Source organism: Nerophis ophidion, linkage group LG02 (genome assembly GCF_033978795.1).
Source record: "Nerophis ophidion isolate RoL-2023_Sa linkage group LG02, RoL_Noph_v1.0, whole genome shotgun sequence".
NCBI classification, from domain to species: Eukaryota; Metazoa; Chordata; class Actinopteri; order Syngnathiformes; family Syngnathidae; genus Nerophis; species Nerophis ophidion.
In genome coordinates, this window is record NC_084612.1 from 63,866,944 (window position 1) to 63,886,141 (window position 19,198).

The 19,198-nt window shown below is 37.4% G+C and overlaps 1 protein-coding gene across 5 annotated transcripts in view; it reads right to left on the reverse strand.

Moving 5' to 3' along the window:
* kcnab2a (potassium voltage-gated channel subfamily A regulatory beta subunit 2a) overlaps positions 1-19,198 on the reverse strand; it is a 269,430-nt gene that overhangs the window by 28,873 nt on the left and 221,359 nt on the right. For all 5 annotated transcript variants that reach the window (XM_061888407.1, XM_061888416.1, XM_061888399.1 and 2 more), the window contains one exon: positions 42-86. In XM_061888407.1, the coding sequence (XP_061744391.1) occupies positions 42-86 (45 nt within the window). The remainder of the gene's footprint in view (positions 1-41; positions 87-19,198) is intronic.

The window sequence follows — 19,198 nt, forward strand, 5'->3', positions numbered from 1 at the left end:
AAAAAACAACTCAAAAAGGAATTAAAAAGTGCGCCTCCTACCTCCATCCTTTCTTCTTTATGATGTTTCCCAGCACCACCTCGGCCCTGCAGAGCACACAAAAGTTGATTTAATAGCTTTCAAATGATAAGAGTTTGTCATGCTACTCTTACCAAACTAGTGCTGTCCTGATACCAATATTTTAGGGCCGGTACTAAAATAATTTCGATACTTTTCTAAAAAAAGGCTTAGGGTACTTTTAACATATGTTTCTTAGTGCAAGTTTGTCCTTAAAGGGGAACATTATCATCAGACCTATGTAAGCGTCAATATATACCTTGATGGTGCAGAAAAAAGAGCATATATTTTTTTTACCGATTTCCGAACTCTAAATGGGTGAATTTTGGCGATGTAAACGCCTTTCTGTTTATCGCTCTGGAGGGGATGACGTCAGAATGTGACCTCGCCGAGGTAATACAGCCGCCATTTTAATTTTCAACCCATTGTAAACACCGGGTCTCAGCTCTGTTATTTTCCGTTTTTTCGACTATTTTTTGGAACCTTGGAGACATCATGCCTCGTCGGTGTGTTGTCGGAGGGTGTAACAACACTAACAGGGAGGGATTCAAGTTGCACCACTGGCCCGAAGATGCGAAAGTGTCTGCCGTCAGACCCCCATTGAATGTACCAAAGTGTCTCCACATTTGACCGGCGATGACAGACATGGCACAGAGATGTATGGATAACCTGCAGATGCATTTGCAATGATAAAGTCAACGAAATCACAAAGGTGAGTTTTGTTGATGTTGACTTATGTGCTAATCAGACATATTTGGTCGCGGCGTGACTGTCAGCTAAACGATGCTAACATGCTACGCTAATCGACGCTAACATGCTATTTACCTGCGGTGCTAAAGCAGACATGGCACAGAGATGTATGGATAACCTGCAGATGCATTTGTAACGATAAAGTCACAGAAATCACCAAGGTGAGTTTTGTTGATGTTGACTGCCAGCTAATCGATGCTAACATGCTACGCTAATCGATGCTAACATGCTATTTACCGGCGGTGCTAAAGCAGACATGGCACAGAGATGTATGGAAAACCTGCAGATGCATTTGCAACTATATTACATTTCCTTCCACCCACATTTAATGCGAAAAAAACACTTACCAATCGACGGATTTAAGTTGCTCCAGTGTCACAAGATGCGAAAGTCCTGATCGTTTGGTCCGCACATTTTACCGGCGATGCTAACGCAGCTATTCGGCCATGCTATGGCTATGAATAGAGTCAATAGCTATTCGCTCAATAGCTTCAGTTTCTTCTTCAATACTTTCATACTCCAACCATCCGTTTCAATACATGCGTAATCTGTTGAATCGCTTAAACCGCTGAAATCCGGGTCTGAATCCGAGCTAATGTTGCTATATCTTGCTGTGCTATTCGCCATTGTTTGATTACATTGGCAGCACTGTATGACGTCACAGGGAAAGGGATAGTCGCATCGCAAATAGCGAAAATCAAGCACTTTAAAGCTTTTTTTAGGGATATTCGGGGACCGGTAAAATTTTGAAAAAAACATTTAAAAATACAACACGCCACTGGGAACTGATTTTTATTGTTTTCAACCCTTTTGAAATTGTGATAATGTTCCCCTTTAAATAAAATAGTGAACATACAAGACAACTTGTCTTTTAGTAGTAAGTAAGCAAACAAAGGCCCCTAATTAGTCTGCTGACATATGCAGTAACATATTGTGTCATTTTGTCAAAATTATTAAGGACAAGTGGTAGAAAATGAATTATTAATCTACTTTTTCATTTACCGTTTATATTTGCTTACTTTCTCTTTTAACATGTTCTATCTACACTTCTGTTAAAATATAATAATTAGTTATTCTTCTGTTGTTTGGATACTTTACATTAGTTTTGGATGATACCATAAATCTAGGTATCAATGGGATACCAAGTAGTTACAGGATCATACATTTAAGTCCTCATGTGTCCAAGGATATATTTCCTGAGTTTATAAATATAATATAAATAGAAAAAAAAGACAAAAGAAGATGTTGTGATCAATGTTCCCTCTAATTTTTCATGTGTGTGAGCAAACGCACAAACTTTTTGAGCGTTCAGTGGAGCACATCTGAGCAACATCAGCCGTGCACACTGTGGCCACACCAGCGTCACACCTGTCCCAAACCTGACATCATAACAATTTTATTAAAATAATTTTCTGATATGAGTGATTTTGCCCTCTTACAATGACAATAACAAAAAAAACATGTTTTTCGTGAACTATGTGCTAGTATTGTATGTCTGGCTGCGGGTCCTGCCTTTAAAAGAAATGTTACCCCTTTCAGAGATTACATTTAGTTCCTGAAACTTTCTGTCTGTAAAATACATCTTTTTATTAGCATTTATGAAATTTAGTGACAATATTTCATGAATAATATCCTTAGATTAACATTCTTAATAAATAGCAGTAAAAGAAGCACACATCTGATTGAGGAATCTGAGTCTTACAACCTGGCATTTACACATTGTCTGACTTTTTGTGTGACCATAAACGCAACATTGGCTAAGTGCCATGAGTGCTTGTGTTGGCGCAGGTGAGAGAGCGAGCGGCTTCTGTGGAAACGACGGATGACAGAGTTGGTTTGAGCCTGGTTTGTATGGCAGAAAATTACCAGTTTTTATATACCAGTATTACTATAGTACCGCGATACTAATGAATCATATTCGGTACTATACCACCTCTGAAAAGTACCGGTCCGCTTCCCCGTTGTCATCATGTCATTTCATTACTGGTTTACGAGCAGGGGAGCATGTTCGGCAGCGCACAATCACGGAGTACTTACAAGCAGACACAGTGTGTAGACCAGGGGTGTCAAACTCAAATACAGAGTGGGCCAAAATTTAAAACTGAACAAAGCCGCGGGCCAAGGTTGAACAAATTAACCTATTAATAGGGACCCAAACAAGTTTTACATTGATTAACAAGCAAGGCTTATATAACTTTATAGTCACATGGAAAATCGAGTTTCAATTTATATTAATTATTTAAAAAATATCAATGGCATATGAAATAAAATTTAAATAAAAATTGAGGGAACGGGCTTTGGTGATAGCGGGGGTGTATATTGTAGCGTCCCGGAAGAGTTAGTGCTACAAGGGTTTCTGGGTATTTCTCCCGTTGTGTTTATGTTGTGCTACGGTGCGGATGTTCTCCCGAAATGAGTTTGTCATTTTTGTTTGGTGTGGGTTCACAGTGTGGTGCATATTTGTAAAAATGTTAAAGTTGTTTATACGGCCACCCTCAGTGTGACCCTTATGGCTGTTGATCAAGTATGCCTTGCATTCACTTGTGTGTGTTAAAGCGGCATGTATTATGTGACTGGGCCGGCACGTTGTTTGTATGGCGGGAAAGCGGACGTGACGACAGGTTGTAGAGGACGCTAAAGGCACGCCCCCAATATTGTTGTCCGGGTGGAAATCGGGAGAAATTCCGAAGAATGGTTGCCCCGGGAGATTTTTGGGAGGGGCGCAGAACTTTATGAGTCTCCCGGAAAAATCGTGAGGGTTGGCAAGTATGAGTATCAGCGGTGAATGCAGTGTTACAGAGGCATCGCTTCTGTATAATACCGGCGGGCTAGCTCTAATCTTAATTTGATATTACCTCAAGGGCCAAATGAAATTACACGCCGGGCCAAATTTGGCCCGCGGGCCAGAGTTTGACACCCATGGTGTAGACAGAAAAGGGAGAACGGACGCATTTTGGCTTAAAAAAATAACGATAACACCAGAACGCCCTCAGGAAGAGGTGCTTTAAGACATGGCTAGCTAGCTAGCGGCTAAAGTCCAGCCGCAGAGTTTTAGCTACTTCTAAATCACTAATCCTCGCCTCCATGGCGACAAATAAAGTAAGTTTCTTACAAGTATCATCCCTGCAGGACGAGGGATAGCTAAACATGCTTCACTACACACCATAGCTTGCTGGCGTCACAATGTAAACAAACACCACTGGTGAATCTACACCTAACAACCAATGTAATGATACCAAGTACAGGAGCGTATCTAGTCGATACTACTATGATTACGTCGATATTTTTTGGCATCACAACCAACGTTCCCTCTAAAAGTTGTTTTTACTCATGTTTTTGGTGTGGTTACAAACAGTTTAGCCCTTTGAGACACTAGTGATTTAGGGCTATATAAGTAAACATTGATTGATTGATTGAATAAAGGGATTGACGGAATTCCTGTCCGTGAAGTGTCTCCACAGACGATAATTGAACTGTGTTGACAAAGATTGTTTTATTCATGGGGGCCACTCTTGTTGTCACTTGTCACTCATAGAATTGCATCACAAAATCATACAGGATAAATTGTAATGTGTTTATTTTGTTTAAAGTTCAGATGGGATTTTTGATTTTCTGCGCTGCATTAATTTGCTGTGCGCAGGACGCGTGAGTAGTTCGCAATTGCGCAATTTAGAGGAAACGTTGGTTGTGATGCCAAAATATATCGACGTAATCACAGTAGTATCGACTAGATACGCTCCTGTACTTAGTATCATTACAGTGGAACATTAAAGGGGAACATTATCACCAGACCTATGTAAGCGTCAATATATACCTTGATGGTGCAGAAAAAAAGGCCATATATTTTTTTTAACCGATTTCCGAACTCTAAATCAGTGGTCCCCAACCACCGGGCCGCAAAAGAATGTTTTATTAGTTTTTATTTAAAAAAACAAAAAAAACAAACAAACAAATATTTATTAAATCAACATAAAAAACACAATATACACTTACAATTAGTGCACCAACCACAAAAACCTCCCTTGTTCATTACAAAAACGTCCCTTTTTCATGACAAAGAAAAAAAAAAAAAAACATTAAAAAAAGGAACCCACCCCCCCCCCCCCATCACCCCCCCACCGGGCCGCGGGACAAATTATTAAGCGTTGACCGGTCCGCGGATACAAAAAGGTTGGGGACCACTGCTCTAAATTTTGGCGAATTAAAGGCCTTTCTGTTTATGGCTCTTTTTGCGATGACGTCAGAACGTGACATCTCCGAGGAAATACAGCCGCCATTTTCATTTTCAACACATTACAAACACCGGGTCTGAGCTCAGTTATTTTCCGTTTTTCAAGTATTTTTTGGAACCTTGGAGACATCATGCCTCGTCGGTGTGTTTTCGGAGGGTGTAACAACACTAACAGGGAGGGATTCAAGTTGCACCACTGGCCCGAAGACGCGAAAGTTTCTGCCGCCAGACCCCCATTGAATGTACCAAAGTGGCTCCACATTTTAACGGCGATGCTAAGGCAGACATGGCACAGAGATGTATGGATAACCTGCAGATGCATTTGCAACGATAAATTCAACTAAATCACAAAGGTGAGTTTTGTTGATGTTGACTTATGTGCTAATCAGACATATTTGGTTGCGGCGTGACGGCCAGCTAATCGATGCTAACATGCTACGCTAATCGATGCTAACATGCTATTTACCGGCGGTGCTAAAGCAGACATGGCCCAGAGATGTATGGATAACCTGCAGATGCATTTGCAACTTTATTATGTTTCCTTCCACCCACATTTAATGCAAAACAAACACTTACCAATCAAAGGATTTAAGTTGCTCCAGTGTCACGAGATGAGAAAGTCCTGATCGTTTGGTCCGCACATTTTACCGGCGATGCTAATGCAGCTATTCGGCCATGCTATGGCTATGAATAGCGTCAATAGCTTTTCGCTCAATAGCTTCAGTTTCTTCTTCAATACTTTCATACTCAAACCATTCGTTTCAAAACATGCGTAATCTGTTGAATCGCTTAAGTCGCTGAAATCCGAGTCTGAGTCCGAGCTAATGTCGCTATACCTTGCTGTGGTATTCACCGTTGTTTGTTTACATTGGCAGCACTGTATGACGTCACAGGGAAATGGACAGTCGCATCGCAAATAGCAAAAATCAAGCACTTTAAAGCTTTTTTTAGGGATATTCGGGGACCGGTAAAATTTTGAAAAAAACTTCAAAAAATACAACAAGCCACTGGGAACTGATTTTTATTGTTTTTAACCTTTTTGAAATTGTGATAATGTTCCCCTTTAAGTGTAGATTCACCAGTGGTGTTTGTTTACATTGTGACGCCAGCGAGCTACGGTGTTTAGTGAAGCATGTTTAGCTATCCCTCGTCCTGCAGGGATGATACTTGTAAGAAACTTACTTTATTTGTCGCCACGGAGGCGAGGATTAGTGATTTAGAAGTAGCTAAAACTCTAACTACCTCATTAGAAGCATTTAAGTCTCACCTTAAAACTCATTTGTATACTCTAGCCTTTAAATAGACCTCCTTTTTAGACCAGTTGATCTGCCGCTTCTTTTCTTTTTCTCCTCTGTCCCCCCTCCTTGTGGAGGGAGTCCGGTCCGATGACCATGGATGAAGTACTGGCTGTCTAGAGGTGGGACCCAGGATAGACCGCTCGTCGGGACCCAGGATGGACCGCTCGCCTGTGTATCGGTTGGGGACATCTCTACGATGCTGATCCACCTCCGCTTGGGATGGTTTCCTGCGGACGGGACTCTCGCTGCTGTCTTGGATCCGCTTTGAACTGAACTCTCGCGGCTGTGTTGGAGCAACTATGGATTGAACTTTCACAGTATCATGTTAGACCCGCTCGACATCCATTGCTTTCGGTCCCCTAGGGGGGGGGGGGGGGGGGGGGGTGTTGCCCACATTTGAGGTTCTCTCCAAGGATTCTCATAGTCATCATTGTCACTGGCGTCCCACTGGGTGTGAGTTTTCCTTGCCCTTATGTGGGTTCTTCCGAGGATGTCGTAGTCGTAGAGGTTTGTACAGTCCTTTGAGACATTTGTGATTTAGGGCTATATAAATAAACATTGATTGATAACGATTGCGGCTGGACTTTAGCCGCTAGCTAGCTAGCCATGTCTTACAGCACATCTTCCTGAGGGCGTTTTGGTGTTATCGTTATTTTTTACCCAAAATGCGTCCGTTCTCCCTTTTCTGTCTACACACTGTGTCTGCTTGTAAGTACTCTGTGATTGTGCGCTGCCGAACATGCTCCCCTGCTCGTAAACCAGCAATGAAATGACATGACGACGACGGGGAAGCGGACCGGTACTTTTCAGAGGTGGTATAGTACCGAATATGATTCATTAGTATCGCGGTACTAGAGTAACACTGGTATACCGTACAACCCTATAACAAACACACACATACAGTTTGGTGTGTGTGTCTTGTTGTGTGAGTGTGAATCCAGTTTCCAGTCAGCGGGGTCCAGTCCCAGCTGTTCTGCAGAGCCGACGCCATTATCACCCATGTGGCTGCTAATGAGTGACATGTTCAACATGGGGCTCCTTAGGACTGGCACTGAAATACACTATATTGCCAAAAGTATTTGGCCACCTGCCTCGACTCACAAATAAACTTGAAGTGCAATCCCATTCCTAACCCATGGGGTTCAATATGATGTCAGTCCAACTTTTGCAGCTATTCCAGCTTCAACTCTTCTGGGAAGGTTGTCCACAAGGTTTCGGAGTGTGTTTATAGGAATTTTTGATCATTCTTCCAAAAGATAGGCCTGGCTCTCAGTCTCCGTTATAATTCATCCCAAAGGTGTTCTATCGGGTTCAGGTCAGGACTTTGTGCAGGCCAGTCAAGTTCATCCACACCAGACTCTGTCATCCATGTCTTTATGGACCGTGCTTCGTGCAATGGTGCACAGTCATGTTGGAAGAGGAAGGGGCACGCCCCAAACTGTTCTCACAAGGTTGGAAGAATGGAATTGTCCAAAATGTTTCCTGGAGCATTCAAAGTTCCTATCACTGGAACAAAGTGGCCAAGCCCAACTTTAATTCTAAGAATCTTTAGATGAGTGTAGAAACACAAAACACTTATCATTTAAAACTAGAAATCAGTTGATGTCTTTTGAATTCAAAACAACGCGAGGGCCAGGACTTCCTGTGAAAGGACTCACGTGCTTCTTTGTTAGCTTATGTGACTAAAGACGAGAATGGAGGTAACAACATGGACCGGGTGTTGCTCAAGACTGTCATTTATCAGTTTATCTGCCAGGACTGCTCAATAATAGTTATTTTCTTTTAATATAATGCAACCTGTATCTATGTAATGTATGGTTTGTTTTCATTGTTTTTTAACACAATAAAAAAATATCAAAAATGCCTCTGTATACTTTGCAGGCCTATGCGGTTCTTTGGCCGCTCTGATGTGGCTCAGCTGCATAGTCGCCGACTCCCCCGATTATTTCGGGAGGTTTCCGGATTTCAGTGCCTCTCTCGGAAATCACCTGGGATGAACATTCTCCGATTTTCACCCAGACTACAATATTGAGGGCCTGCCGTGATGGCTATACTTTTAACGTCCTCTACAACAGTGGTTCTCAACCTTTTTTAAGTGATGTACCCCCCTGTGAACATATTTTTAATTCAAGTACCCCCTAATCAGAGCAAAGTATTTTGGTTTAAAAAAAGAGATAAAGAAGTAAAATACAGCACTATGTCATCAGTTTCTGATTTATTAAATCGTATAACAGTGCAAAATATTGCTCATTTGTAGTGGTCTTTCTTGAACTATTTGGAAAAAAAGATATAAAAATAACTAAAAACTTGTTGAAAAATAAACATGTGATTCAATAATAAATAAAGATGTCTGCACGTAAACTAAAAGTGCCCTCTTTGGGAATTGTATTAGGGACCCATCTGGATTCATGAACTTAATTCTAAACATTTGTTCACAAAAAAACTAGCTGTCAACACTGAATATTAAATTGTTGCATTTCTTTTCCCACTTTATGTACTTACATTCATATTTTGTTGAAGTATTATTCAATGAATATATTTATACATTTTTGCTATTTTTAGAAAAAAAAAAAAAAAAATCTCAAGTACCCCTTGGCATACCTTCAAGTACCCCCAGTGGTAGGCGTACCCCCATTTGAGAACCACTGCTCTACAACATGTCATCGCGCCCGCTTTTACATCATGCTATCTGAGTGCAGGCCGGACGCATGTATTTCGCTGCTTCAGTCATCACACGTACGAGATTGCAAGGCCTACTTGGTCAACAGCCATACAAGTTACACTGAAGGTTGTGATATAAACAACTTTAACACTCTTACTAATATGCGCCACACTGTGAACCCACACCAAACAAGAATGACAAACATATTTCGGGAGACCACCCTCACTGTAACACAACATAAACAGAACAGAACAAATACCCAGAATCCCATGCACCCCTAACTATTTCTGGCTACATTATACACCCCCGCTAGCACCAAACCCTGCCCACCTCAACCGACGCACGGAGGGGAAGGGAGGGGTTTGCTACTAGCGGGGGTGTATGATGAAGTTTTTAATTTCTCTTAATGTGGACATCAGTGGAAAAATGTTTGGATTTCTACTATAAAGCTTACATGATAGGAACAGCTGGACACTGAAAAATATGTTTTTTTTTGTGTGCATTATTTCCATTGGGAAAAATGGTTCCAAATTTGTGCTGTACTGACCAGCTGAGACAATGCAGATTGTGTGTGTGTGTGTGTTCTTGTATTTCTACGCTTCTTGAGACATCAACAAGGAAAAGTACCTACCATATGAGGACATAAATTATGGTCCCAATACGGAAAACCATTGCATCTAATAGATAATGTCTCATTTGCACCCCTGGTGGTGAAATCTATCAAACTTGTGGTGGTCCCAAAAAAGAGGGATTTTTCAAATTGACTGTGTCAGTTTTAAAAGTGCTCCCTCTCTGGTCAACATATGTAATAATAAGTGTGTGTATACATTTGAAGTGCTCCCTCTCTGGCCAGTATATGTAATACGTGTGTGTAAGAAATTGAAGTGCCCCCCTTTGGCCGAAATGTATTAAAAAAAAAAATGTATACAGAGACGAACTGTAATAACGAAGTAAATAATGACGACTAAAAACCAATTACAATTTTTGTTTTTTTCCTGAAAGCTTACCTTTTTTTAATTTGCATAGTATTTACCGTATGTTTCGGAGTATAAGTCGCACCTGTCGAAAATGCATAATAAAGAAGGAAAAAAACATATTTAATTCGCACTGGAGTATAAGTCGGATTTTTTGGGGAAATTTATTTGATAAAACCCAACACCAAGAATAGACGTTTGAAAGGCAATTTACAATAAATAAAGAATAGTGGACAACAGGCTGAATAAGTGTACGTTATATCAGTGGTCCCCAACCTTTTTGTATCCACGGACCGGTCAACGCTTAAAAATTTGTCTCGCGGCCCGGAGTGGGTGGATGGGGGTGGTTGGGATCCATTTTTTTTTTTTTTTTTTCTTTGTCATGAAAAGGGACGTTTTTGTCATTAAAAAGGGAGATTTTTGTGGTTGGTGCACTAATTTTAAGTGTATATTGTGTTTTTTATGTTGATTTGATTAAAAAAAATAATAATATATATTTATTTTTTTTTGAAAAAGGGAGGTTTTTGTGGTTGGTGCACTAATTTTAAATGTATATTGTGTTTTTATGTTGATTTAATAAATAAAAAAACAATAATATTTTTTTTTTTTTTTAAAGGGAGGTTTTTGTGGTTGGTGCACTAATTTTAGGTGTATATTGTGTTTTTTATGTTGATTTAATTGAAAAAAAATATATATATTTTTTTTTTGAAAAAGGGAGGTTTTTGTTGTTGGTGCACTAATTTTAAATGTATATTGTGTTTTTTATGTTGATTTAATAAATAAAAAAAAACAATAATATTTTTATGTTTTTTTAAAAGGGAGGTTTTTGTGGTTGGTGCACTAATTTTAAGTGTATATTGTGTTTTTTATGTTGATTTAATTAAAAAAAAAAAATCTTTTTTTTTTTTGAAAAAAGGAGGTTTTTGTGGTTGGTGCACTAATTTTAAATGTATATTGTGTTTTTTATGTTGATTTAAAAAATAAAAAAACCATAATATTTTTTTTTTTTAAAAGGGAGGTTTTTGTGGTTGGTGCACTAATTGTAAGTGTATATTGTGTTTTTTATGTTGATTTAATAAAAAAATAATAATAATAATATTTTTTTATTTTTTATAAAAACGAATAAAAAATTCTTCTGCGGCCCGGTGGATGGGAACCACTGCGTTATATGAAGCATAAATAACCAACTGAGAACTTGCCTGGTATGTGAACGTAACATATTACGGTAAGAGTCATTCAAATAATTATAACATATAGAACATTCTATACGTATACATTTACCAAAAAAATCTGTCACTCCTAATCGCTAAATCCCATGAAATATTATACGTCTAGTCTCTTACCTGAATGAGCTAAATAAGATTATTTTATATTTTACGGTAATGTGTTAATAATTTCACACACAAGTCGCTCTTGAGTATAAGTCAAACTATGAAAAAAACTGCGACTTATAGTCCGAAAAATACGGTATATATTATTAAGAAGGTACCAAATACAAGAATGTGTGTATATGTGATTCCCGCATACGCAATGCAACCCTGTGTTCCTTCTCTGAAATGAGTTATTTGTAGATACATAACCCTTTCCATCCAGCCATTAATTAGGTTTTTATTCTAGCTCAGTCTATCTTGTCAATTACTGTAAACAAATGGAAAAAAAACAACACATTGATAAAAGCTGCATAATTCATAAAATTGTTAGAGTGCTTTCACACTCTAACAATTCGTCCGCTGCTTCACATATTATTACGCTATTATTATGCATCTGAAGCGCCATGTCGACGTTCTCCAAAAGCGCTTTGACGCCATATGTGTTTGCTGATAACGCCGGCTCCAGCGAGCTGTTTGTGTTTGTGTGACCATGCATATTGAGTCACGTTTCACCGAAACCAAGCCAGCAGTAGTTATGTCCACTGCAAAAAGTCAGTGTTCAAAAACAAGGAAAAAAAATTACAAAAATGAGGCGTATTTTACTTCAACTAAGCAAAATTATCTGCCAATAGAACAGGAAAATTCAGCTTGTCAAGACGTTCCTAAACAAGTAAAATTAGCTAACCTCATTGAACCCAAAAATACCTTAAAATAAGTATATTCTCACTAATAACAAGTGCACTTTTCTCGGTGGAAAAAAAAAAAGAGACCTTTTTGCTCAATATGTGGAAAAATATTCTTAAATAACTAAATGCTAGTGCCATTATCTTGACATAATGGTATGCGCTCAATATCGTGATTTTTTTCATGCTTGAAGTGGGAAATTATTACTTTAAAAAAGTAGTTTTATACTTGAGTTTTAATGACACGGCTTTGCAACAGTTGATATTCTAGTTTCTATCATGTTTTACTCAATATAGGTCATAAAATCTCAGCAACAAGCTGTAATATCTTACTGAGATCATTCAGGACTAAATCCCTTAAAATTAGTAAAACACTAACATAAAATCTGCTTCGCGAGAAGAATTATTTTATCAGACAGAAACTAAGCAAATATCACCCTTATTTGAGATATTTATTCTTACTTAGATTTCGGTTTTTGCAGTGTCTCTTTTGGCAAATCCACAAAGTCCAACGATCGGTCCTCCAAATACAACGTTGAATTTAATTCTGTCATGAGACGAACCTGCAAAGGCTGAAAATGTGTGTGCAATGTAATCTCCTCTGTGCTGCTGTGCGAGTGCAAGCTGTCAGGGTTAACACGACACGCCGTCGCAAACCTTTGCAAGTACGAGCATCTTCCCCCTTAAAACAAGGCTTTGATTTTCACCATTGATACAATAAAAATAAAAAAAACACAGCATGTCTTCTTGTCAATGCAGTTTTTGCACTCCAAAGAACATCAATCAGAAACACCGTTTGCAAATGTTAATCCCTGGGATTATTTCTGAGCAGCGTGTTAGTACAAAACTAGATTAATCCACACTGGAATTTAACATAAAAAAGAAGCGATGGAAGCGCCACAGTATTAAGTCAATACAGCAGCTATTTTTCCAGCTGTATTTCTTTGTATAAACCATGGGTCACCAACCTTTTTGAAACCAAGAGCTACTTCTTGGGTACTGATTAATGCGAAGGGCTACCAGTTTGATACACACTTAAATAAATTGCCAGAAATAGCCAATTTGCTCAATTTACCTTTAATAAATAAATCTATATATATATATATATATATATATATATATATATATATATATATATATATATATATATATATATATATATTATAAAAAAATGGTAGTTCTGTCTGTCATTCCGTCGTACATTTTTTTTCCTTTACGGAAGGTTTTTTGTACGGAATAAATGATGAGAAAAAACACTTAATTGAAGTGAAGTGAAGTGAATTATATTTATATAGCGCTTTTCTCAAGTGACTCAAAGCGCTTTACATAGTGAAACCCAATATCTAAGTTAGATTCAAACCAGTGTGGGTGGCACTGGGAGCAGGTGGGTAAAGTGTCTTGCCCAAGGACACAACGGCAGTGACTAGGATGGCTGAAGCGGGAATCGAACCTGCAACCCTCAAGTTGCTGGCACGGCCACTCTACCAACCGAGCTATACCGCCCGGTTGGTAAAATGTCCCCCCCGCCCCCCACCTCCTCTATTTTCCTCAATTGATGTACTCATTTAATTGTTATTGACATCCAGCATCAAGCAATCATTTCCATTACATCATATTTACATACATCATATATTTGTTGTTTGCCCTAAATGTCCAAATATTTTTTGTTTATATCCCAGCAATGCCCCTCCCCCCCTGAACTAAGTAATAACACCATGTGGATTAAATGTACAAACTTGACATTGTACAAAACTTGTGAATTTGGACTCTTGTTATTAATTATACAAAATGAACGGTTTAAAAGAGGAGAAAACAGGAAAAAATAAATAAATAAATGTTGAAACATAGTTTATCTTCAATTTGAACATTTTAAAATTCAAAATTCTACCCAAAAAAATGAAGAGAAAAACTACCTATTTTGAATATTTTTGGAAAAATAAAAAAAAAGAATTTATGGAACATCATAAGTAATTTTTCCTGATTAAAATGTTATAATTTTGATGACATGTTTTAAATAGGTTAAAGTCCAATCTGCACTTTGTTAGAATATATAACAAATTGGACCAAGCTATATTTCTAACCAAGACAAATCATTATTTCGTCTAGATTTTCCAGAACAAAAATTTTAAAAGAAATTCAAAAGACTTTGAAATAAGCTTTAAATTTGATTCTACAGATTTTCGAGATTTGCCAGAATATATATTTTTTAATTTTAATCATAGTAAGTTTGAAGAAATATTTCACAAATATTATTCGTCGAAAAAACAGAAGCTAAATTGAAGAATTAAATTAAAATGTATTTATTATCCTTTACAATAAAAACAAATACTTGAACATTGACTTAAATCGTCAGGAAAGAAGAGGACGGAATTTAAAAGGTATATGTGTTTCAAAATCCTAGAATCATTTTTAAGATTGTATTTTTTCTCTAAAATTGTCTTTCTGAAAGTTATATAAAGCAAAGTAAAAAAAATAAATGCATTTTTTTAAACAAGAGAAGACCAAGTCTTTAAAATATTTTCTTGGATTTTCAAATTCTTTTTGAGTTTTGTCTCTCTTACAATTAAAAATGTCGAGTGAAGCGAGACCAGCTTGCTAGTAAATAAATAAAATGTAAAAAATAGAGGCAGCTCACTGGTAAGTGCTACTATTTGAGCTATTTTTAGAACAGACCAGCGGGCTACTCATCTGGTCCTTACGGGCTACCTGGTGCCCGCGGGCACCGCGTTGGTGACCCCTGGTATAAACTAACCCTGCTAATCCTGTACCATTGCACACAGACAGATGAACATTTGCCAAAACGCAAACTTGTGCCTTTACTATTATTTTTATAACAGCACTGGTATTAAATCCTAAATTTGGACCTCATACATCCCATTAGTGTTGTTCCGATACTAATATTTTGGTACTTTGATACTTTTGTAAATAAAGGGGAACACAAAAAATGGCATTATTGGCTATATTTTACCAAAAGATCTAAGGGTACATTAAACATTGCAAGTTTGTCTTCAAAAAAACATACTAAACAACTTGTCTTTTAGTACACTGCAAAAACTGAAATCTAAGTGAGATTAAATATCTCAAATAAAGATGACATTTGCTTATTTTCTGTCTGATAAGATAATTCTGCTCACTAAGCAGATTTTATGTCTGAGTGTTTTACTTGTTTTAAGGCAGTGTTTTTCAACCACTGTGCCGCGGCACACTAGTGTGCCATTAGACGCAGTCTGGTGTGCCGTGGGAGATTATCTAATTTCACCCATTTGGGTTCAAAATATTTTTTTGCAAACCAGTAATTATAGTCTGCAAATGATGTGTTGTTGTTGAGTGGTTGGTGCTGTCTAGAGCTCGGCTAAGTAATCATGTAATACTCTTCCATATCAGTAGGTGGCAGCAGATAGATAATCGGAAACAGTGGGAGGCAGCGTGCAAGTAAAAAGGTGTCTTATGCTTAAACCAGGGGTGCCCATTACGTCGATCGCGAGCTACCAGTCGACCGCGGGGGGTGTGTCAGTCGATCTCCAGCCAGGCATTTAAAAAGAATAGACCTAAAAATTAGTGATCATCAATCTTCACCAAGACGTCACTTAAATGACATTCACGGTACCGGAGGGTCTTGTGAGATGATGCTGGCTGCTGCAAGATCAATATTATTAAATTATGACCGAGAGGAAGGCGAGAAACACTTTTTATTTCAACAGACTCTCGCGCCGTACCTTCCGTCAAAACTCTAAAGGCCGACTGCACATTTCCTATCTTCACAATAAATGCCCTGCTTCATGCTGTCTGCGCTAACTAAATACAGAGTCTCGGAAAACTGGCGTGCACAAGCGATCCCTCAGAAAGCTGGCGTGCACATCACTTGTGCACGCCAGCTTTCCGAGACTCTTATTTTGTTAGCAAAGGCAGCATGGCAGGGCTTTTATTGTGAAGATAGGAAATGTGCAGTCGGCCTTTAGAGTTTTGACGGAAGGGACGGCGCGAAAGTCTGTTGAAATAAAAAGTGTTTCTCGCTTTCCTCTCTGTCATTTTTTCATAATAATGAACTGGCAGCAGCCAGCGTCATCTCACAAGACCCTCGGGTGCCGTGAATGTCAATCAAGCAAGCTACGGAATTTGCTGCCAATGTTTTTCTTGTAAAGTGTATGGAAGCTGGATGAATTAGATGCCAAAAACCAACCACTTTCATGTGGTATTGTACAGAAAGGACAACTTTTTTTCTCCTCCATTTGAAAATGTGGCCGTTATCATCATTACTGTCTGATTCCAATCAATGCAAGTCATCAGAATCAGGTAATACACCAACTTATATTCTTGTCTTTGTGAAAGAAAGACATCTATATGTGTTACACATGCTTGTATTATCATTAAACACATTTAACTTGTTTACAAAAATGTCTCTTTCATAAATAAATAAATATAAATGATATATATATATAAATGAGGTAGATCCCCTCGAGTTGGTCAATTGAAAAGTAGCTCGCCTGCAGAAAAAGTGTGGGCACCCCTGGCTTAAACCAAAAATAAGCAAAAGGTGAGTGCCACTAAAAAAAAGGCATAGAAGCTTAGGGAAGGCTATGAAGAATGAAACTAAGACTGAACTGGCTACAAAGTAAACAAAAACAGAATGCTGGACAACAGCAAAGACTTACTGTGGAGCAAAGATGGCGTCCACAATGTACATCCCAACATGACATGACAATCAACAATGTCCCCACAAAGAAGGATAAAAACAGTAAAATATTCTTGATCGCTAAAACAAAGTAGATGCGGGAAATATCGCTCAATGGAAGACATGAAACTGCTACAGGAAAATACTAAAGAAAGAGAAAAAGCCACCAAAATAGGAGCGCAAGACAAGAAGTAAAACACTACACACATGAAAACAGAAAACAAGTCAAAATAAGTCAGGGTGTGATGTGACAGGTGGTGACAGTACACATACTTTGAGACAAGAGCTATAGTCATGCATGTTTGGTTATGCGTCAAAGTCTTCCAACAATTGCGACGACGACTTATTACTGTCAACTGAGTTTTGCTTTTTAATGATTTCTACTGGTGGTGTGCCTCCGGATTTTTTCAACGCAAAAAATGTGCCTCGGTTGAAAAAACACTATTTTAAGGGTTTTGGTCCTAAGTGATCTCAGTAAGATATTACAGCTTGTTGCCGAGATTTTATGACCTTTAATGAGTAAAACATGCTTGAAAGTAGAATATCAAGTGTTCCAAAGCTGTGTCATCAACACTCACAAGTATAAAACTACTTTTTTAAAGTAATAATTTCTTATTTCAAGCATGAAAAAAAAATTATGACTGACACAATTGTGCTGTTTTATTTTAAATGAAACAATAGAAAATACGTACTCATGTAGGAGTGGACTTATTAGTGAGAATGTACTTATTTTAAGGTATATTTGGGTTCATTGAGGTTCGTTAATTTTACTTGTTTTGAAATGTCTTGACAAGCCAAATTTTCTTGTTGTATTGGCAGATAATTTTGCTTAGCTCAAATAAAATACCCCTACTGTTTGTATTTTTTTTCTTGTTTGTGAACACTGACTTTTTGCAGTGTAGTAAGTAAATAAAAAAGGCTTCTTATTTATCTGCTGACATATGCAGTAATATATTGTGTCATTTATCATTCTATTATTTTGTTAAAATTACTAAGGACAAGTGGTAGAAAACGCATTATTAATCTCCTTGTTTATTTACTGGTAATATTTGCTTACTTTCTTTTTTAACATGTTCTATCTACACTTCTGTTAAAATGTAATAATCACTTGTTTGATACTTTACATTAGTTTTGGATGATACCACACATTTGGGTATCAATCCGATACCAAGTCGTTACAGGATCATATTCAAAGTCCTCATGTGTCCAGGGACATATTTCCTGAGTTTATAAACATAATATACATTTTTTTAAAAACAAAAAAAAACAAAAAACTTTGTGATGCTAAAAAATATCTATGTAGTCATAGTAGTAGTATTGACTTGATACTAGGGGTGTGGGGAAAAATCGATTAGAATACGAATCGAATCGTTTACGTTGTGCAATTCAGAATCGATTCTCATTTTTAAAAAATCGATTTTTTATTTTTTTAGTTTAATTTTTTTAATCAATCCAACAAACCACTTCACAGCAATACGATAACAATGCAATCCAATTCCAAAACCAAACCTGACCCAGCAACAATCAGAACTGCAATAAACAGAGCAATTGAGAGGAGACAAACACGACACAAAACAAACCAAAAGTAATGAAACTAAAATTTATATTATCAACAACAGTATCAATATTAGTTAGAATTTCAGCATAGCAGTGATTAAAAATCCCTCATTGACATTATCATTAGACATTTATAAAAATAATAAAAAAGAACAATAGTGTCACAGTGGCTTACACTTGCATCGCATCTCATAAGCTTGACAACACACTGTGTCCAATGTTTTCACAAAGATAAAATAAGTCATATTTTTGGTTTGTTTAATAGTTAAAACAAATTTACATTATTGCAATCAGTTGATAAAACATTGTCCTTTACAATTATAAAAGCTTTTTTAGAAAAAATCTACTACTCTGCTGGTATGTCAGCAGACTGGGGTAGATCCTGCTGAAATCCTATGTATTAAATGAATACAGAATCGTTTTGAATCGGAAAAATATCGTTTTGGAATCGAGAATCGAATCGAAAAAAATCGATATATTATTGAATCGTGACCCCAAGAATCGATATTGAATCGGATTGTGGGACACCCAAAGATTCACAGCCCTACTAGATACGCTCCTGTACTTGGTATCATTACAGTGGATAATATGCACGTATAACTAGATTATCCACATTTTTTTGTTTGTTTGTTGTTTATTTTTTTGTCCAAGGTCTGTGCTTATGGTATGCTTGTAATGTGTACTGTTTTGAGATTTATGTTTTTTTTATCATGACCTGTTGAATGTTTACTGTATTAACCTGCCTTAGGACAACGGATGAAAATTAGCTATTGCGCTAACCCCGCTAAATTAACATTGTTGCTCTATATTGAGGAATATGCATTGTCTTATTCAAATAAATAAATAAATCAGGTGTAGATACACCAATGCTGTTTGTTTACATTTTCACGCCATATTACATGTGTATTCTCTTTTGCCTATTAGACCCCAGGAAGAATATCTAG